The sequence below is a fragment of the Oncorhynchus mykiss genome, chromosome 6 (assembly GCF_013265735.2).
Source record: "Oncorhynchus mykiss isolate Arlee chromosome 6, USDA_OmykA_1.1, whole genome shotgun sequence".
NCBI lineage: Eukaryota > Metazoa > Chordata > Actinopteri > Salmoniformes > Salmonidae > Oncorhynchus > Oncorhynchus mykiss.
In genome coordinates this window covers 87,490,651-87,505,091 of record NC_048570.1, presented here as the reverse complement: position 1 = coordinate 87,505,091, position 14,441 = coordinate 87,490,651, and the positions used below count along the sequence as shown (strand labels likewise).

Here is a 14,441-nt window from a genome sequence, read left to right as displayed (position 1 = left end):
GTACATCCTTTACACTGCAACACATCTATTTGTATGTATTGTAGAAACTACTGGGGGCCAGAACAGTGTCTTGTGCCACTGGTGATGTGTAGTGACATGGTTTTGGGATTTAGAGCCAGAGGCAGCCGCTACTCTTCCTGAGGTCCAAACAGGCTTAAAGCAATTACATCACAACGAAACACAACAGCAACCTACATCCTCAATAAAAACAATACATAATACGAAGGTATTCATCTAATGTGAGCCAGAGGTGTCAGGGAGGGACAGAAGGACCGGTCAGTGATACACCAAAACACATTCCTGGTGTTGTAGTAAGGACATCAGTGATACACCAAAACACATTCCTGGTGTTGTAGTAAGGACATCAGTGATACACCAAAACACATTCCTGGTGTTGTAGTAAGGACATCAGTGATACACCAAAACACATTCCTGGTGTTGTAGTAAGGACATCGGTGATACACCAAAACACATTCCTGGTGTTGTAGTAAGGACATCAGTGAAACACCAAAACACATTCCTGGTGTTGTAGTAAGGACATCAGTGATACACCAAAACACATTCCTGGTGTTGTAGTAAGGGCATCGGTGAAACACCAAAACACATTCCTGGTGTTGTAGTAAGGACATCGGTGATACACCAAAACACATTCCTGGTGTTGTAGTAAGGACATCAGTGATACACCAAAACACATTCCTGGTGTTGTAGTAAGGACAACACTGTAGAAAAGCCCTGTCCAAATACGTCCTGTTGAACATTTTCCACAACTTGTAAGCTGCCACAACCAGCTCTTTACAACAATCCTTAAAGGGGCAGTAGGCAGGTCCTACATCAATGTTTGGATAAATACATTCATTTTATGTACCCATTGATTCTTGAAAAACAGAACTTGTAAATGCCTCATGCGCTTAGTTCAACTGTTACACCCCATCAAAACCCAACAATGAAAATGTAAACAAACACTGTAGCCTCAACTTGGTTAAAACTATAATTTTGATAACATAGATGGTCAGTCCTTTCATCCATAGCTCTGTCTATAGGTGGTTACATTTCTCCATCCATATTTTTTTCAACTGCTGATTGCCCCTTTAACAATTTGGACTGACCAACCAGAACAAATCCATGCTTAGGAGAGAATAGACAAACAGTGCCTTGAGAAAGTATTCAGACCCCTTGACTTTTTTCACATGTTTTTACATTACAGCCTCATTGTAAAATTGATTCAATTATTTTTTTTCCCTCATCAATCTACACACAATACCCCACAATGACAAAGCAAAAACAGATTTTTATAATTTTTTCACATCCATTAAAAATAAAAAAAAACAGAAATACCTTATTTACATAAGAATTCAGATATTTTGGTATGAGACTCGAAATTGAGCTCAGGTGCATCCTGTTTCCATTGATCATCCTTGAGATGTTTCTACAACTTGGAGTCCATCTGTGGTAAATTCAATTGATTGGATATGATTTGGAAAGGTACACACCTGTCTATATAAGGTCAAACAGTTGACAGTGCATGTCAGAGCAAAAACCAAGTCATGAGGTTGAAGGAATTGTCCGTAGAGCGGCGAGACGACAGGATAGAGTCGAGGCACAGATCTGGGGAAGGGTACCAAAACATTTCTGCACCACTGAAGGTCCACAAGAACACAATGGCCTCCAGCATTCTTAAATGGAAGAAGTTTGGAACCACCAAGACTCTTCCAAGAGCTGGCCACCCGGGCCAAACTGAGCAATCGGTTATAGGTTTGATGAACTCCTCAGGACGTTCCCTCACATCGTATTATAGACAGACCTTGATTTTCATCTCAAGAAAGCTTTTGATGTTTTTTTCTCTCTGTCCATCCTTGTAGCCACGTTCAGAGGGTAAGAAAGAGAACATTAGTGGTTGGTATTCTGCAAATACACTTCAATAATGAACACATAGGCCCGCTCAATACACTCTTGAAACAGAACTAACTGTAATTCTCTTGGACGATCACTAGATGTCACCTCATCTTTAAAATAGAATATCCGTATCTGTGTTCCCTTTTCAGCAGACATTTATACATGTTATGTTGGGGTGTTGTTTGTGAATGGAAATAGAAGAAACAAATGCAGTTCTGTCCAGCTGATATGTCATCAGAGCTGATAGCCTAGTGGTTAGAGTGTTGGACTAGTAACCGGAAGGTTGCAAGAACAAATCCCCAAGCTGGAAAAGTAAAAAACATCTTTAGTTCTGCCCCTGAACACGCAGTTAACCCACTGTTCCTAGGCCATCATTGAAAATAAGAATGTGTTCTGAACTGACTTGCCTAGTTAAATAAAGGTCAAATATATATATTTTTAAATGTCATCAGAGCAGATACTGTATGTCATAAGAGCAGATTGGCCATAAGAGCAGATATGTCATAAGAGCAGATACTGTATGTCATAAGAGCAGATTTACCATAAGAGCAGATACTGTATGTCATAAGAGCAGATTGGCCATAAGAGCAGATACTGTATGTCATAAGAGCAGATTTACCATAAGAGCAGATACTGTATGTCATAAGAGCAGATTGGCCATAAGAGCAGATACTGTATGTCATAAGAGCAGATTTACCATAAGAGCAGATACTGTATGTCATAAGAGCAGATTTACCATAAGAGCAGATACTGTATGTCATAAGAGCAGATTTACCATAAGAGCAGATACTGTATGTCATAAGAGCAGATTGGCCATAAGAGCAGATATGTCATTAGGCCACTAGCGGCAGAACTTTCATGACGGTATCAGCATATGGAGAATGATAAGTGCCAGTTCGACAATGAAATACTTAAATGCTAAGTAGGAATGTGAATATGATAAAGGTGTTTATATTTTAATATTATTTTGCATGATGCCTTAATTAAATTACAAAGTTAAAATTATATTGAAAATGGTTCATTGGAAAGGGTTAACAGAAATTCTAAATGAAAATGGTAAATCATAAATGGAAAACGCAAAATGGTAAAAAGAAAATCGTACATGCAAAGTGAAATTGAAAGTGTCTGTTTTTATTTCCTAACTACCCAATGTAGTATTTCCTGTTTTTCATTTTCCATTTAAATTTTCAAAAAACATATGTAAATTGATTCCTGGATGCGTGAACCAGGAGAGCAACACCACACCCACATGTAGTAGTAGTACGTCCTAGCCATGTCAGGCTCTCTGTCACGTAATGTTAGACTGGAGAAACCAACAGGTTAGAAACCCAGATCTCCTGCGCACCAGAAAATAGTTGGCCTGCTAAGCTGAAGCCTAGGCATTGACTCAGGGGGCCAATGCAACTCTTCAGATCTTAGGCAAGGTTAGACCTATTCATCATGCATGTGTGATCGCTGAACCACCTCAGTTACAATTCACCATCCTTTGACCTCCTTACAGAGATCCATCTGAGCCACAGCACAAAGGACTGCCAGGGTTTGAACAAGGGTGTTCTGAACATCAGAACATTATTTCACTTTTATTTAACCAGGTAGGCTAGTTGAGAACAAGTTCTCATTTACAACTGTGGCCTGGCCAAGATAAAGCACAGCAGTTCGACACATACAACAACACAGTGTTACACATGGAATAAACAAACATACAGTCAATAATACAGCAGCAAAAAAAAGTTTATATACAGTGTATGCAAATGAGGTAAGATAAGGGAGGCAAGGCAAAAAATAGACCATGGTGGCGAAGTAATTACAATATAGCAATTAGACACTGGAATGGTAGATGTGCAGAAGATGAACGTGCAAGTAGAGACACTGGGGTGCAAAGGAGCAAGATAAATAAATAAATAAATAAATACAGTACGGGGATGAGGTAGTTGGATGGGCTGTTTACAGATGGGCTATGTACAGGTGCAGTGATCTGTGAGCTGCTCTGACAGCTGGTGCTTAAAGCTAGTGAGGGAGGTATGGGTCTCCAGCTTCAGTTATTTTTGCAGGTCAATCCAGTCATTGGTAGCAGAGAATTGGAAGGAAAGGCGGTCAAAGGAGGAATTGGCTTTGGGGGTGACCCGTGAGATATACCTGCTGGACCACGTGCTACGGGTGGGTGCTGCTATGGTGATCAGTGAGCTGAGATAAGGCGGGGCTTCACCTAGCAGAGACATGTAGATAACCTGTAGCCAGTGGGTTTGGCGACGAGTATGAAGCGATGGCCAGCCAACGAGAGCGTACAGGTCTCAGTGGTGGGTGATATATGGGGCTTTGGTGACAAAACGGATGGCACTGTGATAGACTGCATCCAATTTGTTGAGTAAAGTGTTGGAGGCTATTTTATAGATGACATCGCCGAAGTCGAGGATCGGTAGGCTGGTGATATGTACTAGGGTATGTTTGGCAGCATGAGTGAAGGATGCTTTGTTGCAAAATAGGAAGCCGATTCTAGATGTAATTTTGGATTGGAGATGCTTAATGTGAGTCTGGAAGGACAGTTTACAGTCTAGCCAGTCACCTAGATATTTGTAGTTGTCCACATATTCTAAGTCAGAACCATCCAGAGTAGTGATGCTGGACGGGCGGGCAGGTGCGGGCAGTGATCGGTTGAAGAGCATGCATTTAATTTGACTATTTAAGAGCAATTGGAGGCCACGGAAGGAGAGTTGTATGGCATTGAAGCTCGTCCGGAGGTTAGTTAACACAGTGTCCAAAGAAGGGCCAGAAGTATACAGAATGGTGTCATCTGCGTAGAGGTGGATCAGAGAATCACGACATCATTGATGTATACAGAGAAGAGAGTGTGCCCGAGAATTGAACCCTGTGGCACCCCCATTGAGACTGCAAGAGGTCCGGACAACAGGCCCTCCGATTTGACACACTGAACTCTATCGGAGAAGTAGTTGGTGAACCAGGTGAGGCAATCATTTGAGAAACCAAGACTATTGAGTCTGCCAATAAGAATGTGGTGATTGACAGAGTCGAAAGCCTTGGCCAGGTCGATGAATACGGCTGCACAGTAATCTCTTATCGATGGCGGTTATGATATCATTTAGGACCTTGAGCGTGGCTGAGATGCACCCATGACCAGCTCAGAAACCAGATTGCATAGCGGAGAAGGTACGGTGGGATTCGAAATGGTCGGTGATCTGTTTGTTGACTTGGCTTTCGAAGACCTTAGAAAGGCAGGGTAGGATAGATATAGGTCTGTAGCAATTTGGGTCTAGAGTGTCTCCCCCTTTGAAGAGGGGGATGACCGCAGGCTAGTAATAGGGGTTGCAACATTTTTGGGAGATTATCCTGCTAAGCCAAAGCCTATAGTGAATGCAACTCTTCAGGTATCAGGCAAGGTTACTCATCATAGCTTAATCAGGTAATATTAATGACAGAGAATTGGTTTTATAGAATAGCATGTCATATCACTTAATCCGGCATCGCCAAAGACACGACAATGAGCAGAATTAAAAGATCCCAGACATTATTTATACGCACAATGTTAAATGTCAAATTTGTTTACATCCCTGTTAGCAAGCATTTCTTCTTTGCCAAGATAATCCATCCACCCTACAGGTGTGGCATATCAAGAAGTTGACTAAACAGGATGATCATTACACAGGTGCACCTTGTGCTGGGTACAATAAAAGGCCACTCTGAAATGTGTTGTTTTGTCACACAACACAATGCCACAGATGTCTCAAGTTTTGAGGGAGCATGCAATTGGCATGCTGACTGCAGAAATGTCCACCAGAGCTTTTGCCAGTGAATTGAATGTTCAATTCTCTATCATAAGGCGTCGTTGATTTAGAGAATTTGGCAGTACGTCCAACCGACCTCACAACCACAGACCATGTATGCCCAGGACCTCCACATCCAGCTTCTTCACCTATGGGATCATCTGAGACCATACACCCGGACAGCTGATGAAACTGAGGAGTATTTCTGTTTGTAATAAAGCCTTTTTGTGGGGAAAAACTGGGCCTGGCTCCCCAGTGGGTGGGCTTGGCTCCCAAGTGGGTGGGCCTATGCCCTTCCAGGCCTACCCATAGCTGTGCCCCTGCCCAGTCATGTGAAATCCATAGATTAGTGCCTAATAAATTCATTTCAGTTTCCTTATATGAACTGTAACTCAGTAACATTGTTGAAATTGTTGCATGTTGCATTTATATTTTTGGTGTTGTTCTGGTGTACAGAACAGCAGGTTCCAACCCTGTCATTACACTAGTCTAAAATCAATGCGCAGAGAGCCCGACATGTCTAGGATGTATGGTGGTGCATGGTGGTGTTGTGTTGCTGTCCTGGTTCATGCCTCCAGGAAGACATTTGCATACATTAAACACATTTTAAAAATCCTAAATTAGGCAGTTGGTAAATGAAGACAGGCACTTTCCATTTCACTTTGCACATTGCATTTGTCATTTTCTGCGTACCATTACCTGCTTACCATTTTCTGTTTATCATTTACCATTTTCATTTAACATTTCACTTTACATTTTCCATTTTTCAATGAACCATTTTCAGTTTTAATTTTTAATGAAGTTTATTGTGGCAGAAATAATGCCAACTAATATGAAAATATAATTCTGTTTATCATTTTCACATTACAATTTAGCATTTCATGTTCAAAGTGGCACTGATTATCCTCCACATCAGCATATGTTGTCAGAGAAAAATCCAATCAACTGCGTTACTGAAAGAAATCAGAAAACATTTAGAAACACTTCAGATGTCATGTTTTAATAGCCTGGACATTTACTTTAACATTTCCCCATTTGAAGTAACATGTGGGCATCATTTGACGAGCAAAAGTGCTGTGCGTAAAGTTTGGCCACCGTAGCTATCGTCAACATTGCTGCGCGCGTAAATTGTATAACTAGTCAGGTAGAAAAATGTCTCCGGTATAGTGACAATGGTTTACTTTATTGCACTTTTGCGAAAGCCAACAGCAAGTCTGTCACTGCAGCGCAATCATATCGAGAGACCAGACAGACCTCTCTCTTGTCAAACATATTTAGTAGGAGGGGCGGCGGCTGCGGCTTTATCTAGGTCCCAGTCCCACTGCTGCCGCCTCCTCTGCTCACATCTCTTCCAGCCTTCACACTTCAGTGAGGAAGACTATGGAGGATGATCATTGATGTTTGATATTTGTATGAATTAAAATACATCCGGAGTTCAGCGGGTCTATGCCAGACACTTCTATTGAACGCAATGATGGGTCCATGGAACGCTCTCCTCTACATTGCAGTCACTGTCTGCCTATTGAAGGGTAAGGAGTAATGCATGTATTTTAATTGTATTGTTACGTGCGTCCTACATGTTCGTTAGATGTGTTATTGGTGTTCAGTGCTGCTTTCAAATCAAGTTGTTGGTCAACGTCAGTTGTGCACATGTACATACATGCAGCAGTGGATACATTTTGACAGTTACTGTGCTGAACATACTGCATCACTACTTGTTTCCAATGCATGTATCCTAGCAACCACTGCCTGATCCTAATCTATCCATGTATTACTACTGTCTATTCACATGTTGAATCCCAGAACTTGTTCAACAGGCTTGATTCAGGCTGCTACTCAAAATCTGACATAAAAAGTTTTAAATTATTAAATCATATGACAGCTTGTAAATAGAATATACATGTTGAATGTTGAAATATATATGAGTATACATATACAATATATGCTGTATTTACATCAGCAACATCACTATGCAGATGGCTTTGGCAGGCACAAAGAGAATGAACAATGACTTACGTGCCATGCATTTACATGTAGTTATGATTAGTAAGCCTAGTTCGTTTTTCCCCATTAGAACTGTTATGAAAGCATGCACTCCATATAACAAGGTGTGGACATAATATGCATATTCAAGAAATAAATGAAGCAACAATCTATTGTGAGAAAATTATGAGGAACAACCTTTATTTGGACAGATATGATATGCACCTCAACTTATATATGGTATACACCTCAACTTCGATATGATATACATCTCAACTTAGATGTGATATACACCTTAACTTCGATATGGTATACACCTCAACTTCGATATGATATACACCTCAACTTAGATATGATATACACCTTAACTTCGATATGATATACACCTCAACTTAGATATGATATACACCTCAACTTAGATATGATATACACCTTAACTTCGATATGATATACATCTCAACTTTTAGATATGATATACACCTTAACTTAGATATGATATACACCTTAACTTCGATATGGTATACACCTCAACTTAGATGTGATATACACCTTAACTTCGATATGGTATACACCTCAACTTAGATATGATATACACCTCAACTTAGATATGATATACACCTCAACTTAGATATGATATACACCTCAACTTAGATATGATATACACCTCAACTTAGATATGATATACACCTTAACTTCGATATGATATACATCTCAACTTTTAGATATGATATACACCTTAACTTAGATATGATATACACCTTAACTTAGATATGGTATATACTTCAACTTAGATATGGTATACACTTCAACTTAGATATGGTATACACCTCAACTTAGATATGGTATACACTTCAACTTATATATGGTATACACCTCAATTTATAATCACACATAATAATAAGGAGATTAAGACCAATGACAATCTTAAGTCATAGGTCAATGAAATGGTCATTGTGACAAATATTACATCAGTATTGGCAAAGCATCATATTCATTTGTTTTCCAAGGTGAAGTTTCCCATTGAGTGCTGCATTGTCATGGATGGTCACACTCCCATGTGGCTTGAAGCTCTTGTTTAAGACAAAGCTGTCACAAGATGTCATGACATTACATCCTGAGTAACAGTATTACCAACTCCCCTTCCTGCCTGTGCTTACTCTGAAAGCATATGTACTCTGTCTTTCCTTGTTCATGTTTGTTTATCAGTCACATATACAGTGCATTCGGAAAGTATTCAGACCCCTTGACTTTTTCTACATTTTGTTACGTTACAGCCTTATTCTAAAATTGATTAAATAGTTCGTTTTTTTCTCACACAATACCCCATAATGACAAAGCAAAAACAGGTTTTTAGAATTAAATATCACATTTACATAAGTATTAAGACCCTTTACTTAGTACTTTGTTCAAGCACCTTCGGCAGCGATTACAGCCACAAGTCTACCACAAGTCTTCTTGGGTAAGCTTGGCACACCTGTATTTGGGGATTTTCTCCCATTCTTCTCTGCAGATCCCCTCAAGCTCTGTCAGGTTGGATGGGGTGCATTGCTGCACAGCTAGTTTTAGGTCTCTCCAGAGATGTTTGATCGGGTTCAAGTCCGGACTCTAGCTGGGCCACTCAAAAACATTCAAATACTTTTGCAGAGGCGCTGAAAAACAACCCCACAGCATGATGCTGCCACCACCATGCTTCACCGTAGGGATGGTGACAGGTTTCCTACAGACATAACGCTTGGCATTCAGGCCAAAGAATTCCATTTTGGTTTCATCAGACCAGAGAATCTTCTTTCTCATGAGAGTCTTTAGGTGGCTTTGGAAACCTCCAAGGGGGCTGTAATGTGCCTTTTACTGAGGAGTGGCTTCCTTCTGGCTTCTCTACCATAAAGGCCTGATTGGTGGAGTGCTGCAGAGATGGTTGTCCTTCTGGAAGGTTCTCCCATCTCCACAGAGGAACTCTGAAGCTCTGTCAAACCATCTGCTACTTGGTCACCTCTCTGATCAATCCCCTTATCCCCAGATTGCTCAGTTTGGCCGGGTGGCCAGCTCTAGGAATAGTCTTGGTGGTTCCACACTTCTTCCATTTAAGACTGATGGTGGCCACTGTGTTCTTGGGGACCTTCAATGCAGCAGATCTGTGCCTCGACACATTTCTGTCTCTGAGCTCTACAGACAATTCCTTCACCCTCATGGCTTGGTTTTTGCTCTGACATGCACTGTCGACTGTGGGACCTTTATATAGACAGGTGTGTGCCTTTCCAAATCATGTCCATTCAATTGAATTTAACACAGGTGGACTCCAATCAAGTTATAAAAAAGCAATATATAGGGTGATCAATGGAAACAGGATGCACCTGAGCTTAATTTAGAGTTTCATAGCAAAGGATCGGAATACTTATCTAAATAAGGTATTTCTGTTCTTTATTTTTAATACTTTTGCAAAAATGTCTAAAAACCTGATTTGTCATTATGGGGTTTTGTGTGCAGATTGATGAGGGAAAAATATTATTTAATACATTTCTGAATACGGCTGTAACGTAACTAAATGTGGAAAAAGGGAAGGGGTCTGAATACACTCCGAATGCATTGTATCCATGGAGTACACAGTGCAATGAAATGCTCACTTGCAGGTCCACATCTCATCAGGTTCACCTCTCGTCAGGTTCACCTCTCGTCAGGTCCACATCTCAACAGGTTCACCTCTCGTCAGGTTCACCTCTCGTCAGGTTCACCTCTCGTCAGGTCCACATCTCGTCAGGTCCACCTCTCGTCAGGTCCACCTCTCGTCAGGTCCACCTCTCGTCAGGTCCACCTCTCGTCAGGTTCACCTCTCGTCAGGTCCACATCTCGTCAGGTTCACCTCTCGTCAGGTCCACATCTCGTCAGGTCCACCTCTCGTCAGGTTCACCTCTCGTCAGGTCCACATCTCGTCAGGTCCACCTCTCGTCAGGTCCACCTCTCGTCAGGTCCACCTCTCGTCAGGTCCACATCTCGTCAGGTCCACCTCTCGTCAGGTCCACCTCTCGTCAGGTCCACCTCTCGTCAGGTCCACCTCTCGTCAGGTTCACCTCTCGTCAGGTTCAGCTCTCGTCAGGTTCACCTCTCGTCAGGTTCACCTCTCGTCAGGTTCAGCTCTCGTCAGGTTCAGCTCTCGTCAGGTTCACCTCTCGTCAGGTTCACCTCTCGTCAGGTTCACCTCTCGTCAGGTTCACCTCTCGTCAGGTCCACCTCTCGTCAGGTCCACATCTCGTCAGGTCCACCTCTCGTCAGGTCCACCTCTCGTCAGGTTCACCTCTCGTCAGGTTCACCTCTCGTCAGGTTCAGCTCTCGTCAGGTCCACATCTCGTCAGGTCCACATCTCGTCAGGTTCACCTCTCGTCAGGTTCAGCTCTCGTCAGGTTCACCTCTCGTCAGGTTCAGCTCTCGTCAGGTTCACCTCTCGTCAGGTTCAGCTCTCGTCAGGTTCACCTCTCGTCAGGTTCAGCTCTCGTCAGGTTCAGCTCTCGTCAGGTTCACCTCTCGTCAGGTTCACCTCTCGTCAGGTTCACCTCTCGTCAGGTTCACCTCTCGTCAGGTCCACCTCTCGTCAGGTCCACATCTCGTCAGGTTCACCTCTCGTCAGGTCCACCTCTCGTCAGGTTCACCTCTCGTCAGGTTCACCTCTCGTCAGGTTCAGCTCTCGTCAGGTCCACATCTCGTCAGGTCCACATCTCGTCAGGTTCACCTCTCGTCAGGTTCAGCTCTCGTCAGGTTCACCTCTCGTCAGGTTCAGCTCTCGTCAGGTTCACCTCTCGTCAGGTTCAGCTCTCGTCAGGTTCACCTCTCGTCAGGTTCACCTCTCGTCAGGTTCAGCTCTCGTCAGGTTCACCTCTCGTCAGGTCCACATCTCGTCAGGTTCACCTCTCGTCAGGTTCACCTCTCGTCAGGTTCACCTCTCAACAGGTTCACCTCTCGTCAGGTTCACCTCTCGTCAGGTTCACCTCTCGTCAGGTTCACCTCTCGTCAGGTTCACCTCTCGTCAGGTCCACATCTCGTCAGGTCCACCTCTCGTCAGGTCCACCTCTCGTCAGGTTCACCTCTCGTCAGGTCCACATCTCGTCATGTCCACATCTCGTCAGGTCCACCTCTCGTCAGGTTCACCTCTCGTCAGGTTCACCTCTCGTCAGGTTCACCTCTCGTCAGGTTCACCTCTCAACAGGTTCACCTCTCGTCAGGTTCACCTCTCGTCAGGTTCACCTCTCAACAGGTCCACATCTCGTCAGGTTCACCTCTCGTCAGGTTCACCTCTCGTCAGGTCCACATCTCGTCAGGTTCACCTCTCGTCAGGTTCACCTCTCGTCAGGTTCACCTCTCGTCAGGTCCACATCTCGTCAGGTTCACCTCTCGTCAGGTTCACCTCTCGTCAGGTTCACCTCTCGTCAGGTTCACCTCTCGTCAGGTTCACCTCTCGTCAGGTTCACCTCTCAACAGGTTCACCTCTCGTCAGGTTCACCTCTCGTCAGGTTCACCTCTCAACAGGTCCACATCTCGTCAGGTTCACCTCTCGTCAGGTTCACCTCTCGTCAGGTTCACCTCTCGTCAGGTTCACCTCTCGTCAGGTTCACCTCTCGTCAGGTCCACATCTCGTCAGGTTCACCTCTCGTCAGGTTCACCTCTCGTCAGGTCCACATCTCGTCAGGTTCACCTCTCGTCAGGTTCACCTCTCGTCAGGTTCACCTCTCGTCAGGTCCACCTCTCGTCAGGTTCACCTCTCGTCAGGTTCACCTCTCGTCAGGTTCACCTCTCGTCAGGTTCACCTCTCGTCAGGTTCACCTCTCGTCACGTTCACCTCTCGTCAGGTCCACCTCTCGTCAGGTTCACCTCTCGTCAGGTTCACCTCTCGTCAGGTTCACCTCTCGTCAGGTTCACCTCTCGTCAGGTTCACCTCTCAACAGGTCCACATCTCGTCAGGTTCACCTCTCGTCAGGTTCACCTCTCGTCAGGTCCACATCTCGTCAGGTTCACCTCTCGTCAGGTTCACCTCTCGTCAGGTTCACCTCTCGTCAGGTTCACCTCTCGTCAGGTTCACCTCTCGTCAGGTTCACCTCTCAACAGGTTCACCTCTCAACAGGTTCAGCAGCAGAAATAGAAGAAAGGAAAGAGTAATACAAAAATGTAATTGTCTGCACTCCATTTAGTAAGACCTCCGCTCTGGAGTCTCTAGTCTATTTGCAATACCTAATTGAATTCTCGGAGGGAGAGAGATCGAGAGATTAAGAGTGAGATGTAGAGATGGAGAGAGGGGGGAGGGGGGAGAGAGAGGTAGTCTTGGCCAGCTCTGTTTTATCTATCTAACTGACATTGGTGGGTCTCCTAGATTTAATCAAGAAGTACAGGAGATGCTTTGTCTCCTTCCTCTGCTCCCCAGCCTCCTTTCGTATTAGGAAACATCAGAAAGCTACTTTGTATTACCGTCAGTAATATTACTAATGTACCCTGATGAATGACTGATACATCTTTACACAATAACACAGTGATGTTATCCCACTGATGGTAACACTGAAATGTGATTATGAAGAGGGCCCGCGATCCAGAGGGGAATCAGACCGGAGACAATGAACAAGCTTTTATCTGATCTTCCAGTTCTGAGAGCCTCTGTATGCGACCTGGGTAACTGATGACGGACATAGATGTTTTCTTAGAAACTTAGAAACAATTTCAAAATAGACAGTGAACCATAGACAGTGAATCAATGGAGTAAAGTGCTCTCCCAGAGGTGTTTCTGGGTAATTGGATTTTGGCTATTAGAAAAGTAAGTAGCCATTCGTGTCTGAAGTGCCTTAAAATAGATGAAGACCTTTTCAGAGAATTTAAGAGGGAGGACTCTGAATGAACTGAGTACACTGTGCTGTTATGGTCCATGCATAGCTGGGAGAAAACACCTAGGTTATGTTCAGTGCAGTGCACCGTGACAATGGTTTGCAATAGTAAACAAAAATCTGTGATCTCATTGGACAATTTTAGGTAGTTTCAAAACGTTTTTTTCTGTACTGAACACAACCATGGACATGCATTCCAATGACTGGTACTGTAGAAGGGCTTACTAAGACATGTCAGAGATTACTGAAGTACTGAGAGTTATAGGGTGTCAGTATGCTACTAGCTGAATCTAGCTGGAGAACGTTTGATGAGCCTCTTGGATCAATAAGCAAGCATCCAAATGAGCTGGACCGGCTGTCCACCAGGTGGTTTATAGTCTCTCTCAATCTCTCAATCTCTCTCTCTTTCTCTCTCTCTCTCTCTCTCTCTCTCTCTCTTTCTCTCTCAAATTCAAGCTGCTTTATTGGCATGAAAAACATTGTCAATATTGCCAAAGCAATATTGTATACAATATACATTGTTATAAAATAGCAAAGAATAAAGAATAATAATATAAAATGGTAGTAAATAATAATACTGAACAATTCTAAAAATAACAACAATAAAATGGTAACAGTCAATAGTAGAAATATAATACACAGAAAAGGCTAAACATGGAAAATTAAACTAGAACTAACTTAGAACTAACTGTCATTGTAAGGATCTGGGTGTAGCTGGTGCAGAGGAGTCAGGCACAGGACAGCAGAGATGAGTAACACAAGGAACTTTACTCAAAATATCAAAGTACATGAAGAAACACCAGGCCCACAAACAACGGACCGAATTTACAATAAACAAGCACGCACAAAAAACATGGGGAAAACAGAGGGTTAAATAATGAATATGGAATTGTGGAATTGAAACCAGGTGTGTAAAACAAAGACAAAACAA

At 43.1% G+C, this 14,441-nt stretch overlaps 1 protein-coding gene across 1 annotated transcript in view; it reads left to right on the top strand.

Moving 5' to 3' along the window:
- Positions 1 to 6,987: 6,987 nt before the first annotated feature.
- LOC110506946 (neuronal acetylcholine receptor subunit alpha-7) overlaps positions 6,988 to 14,441 on the top strand; it is a 41,658-nt gene continuing 34,204 nt past the window's right edge. The window contains exon 1 of the mRNA XM_036981384.1: positions 6,988 to 7,201. Coding sequence (XP_036837279.1) covers positions 7,144 to 7,201 — 58 coding nt within the window. The 5' untranslated portion in view covers positions 6,988 to 7,143. The remainder of the gene's footprint in view (positions 7,202 to 14,441) is intronic.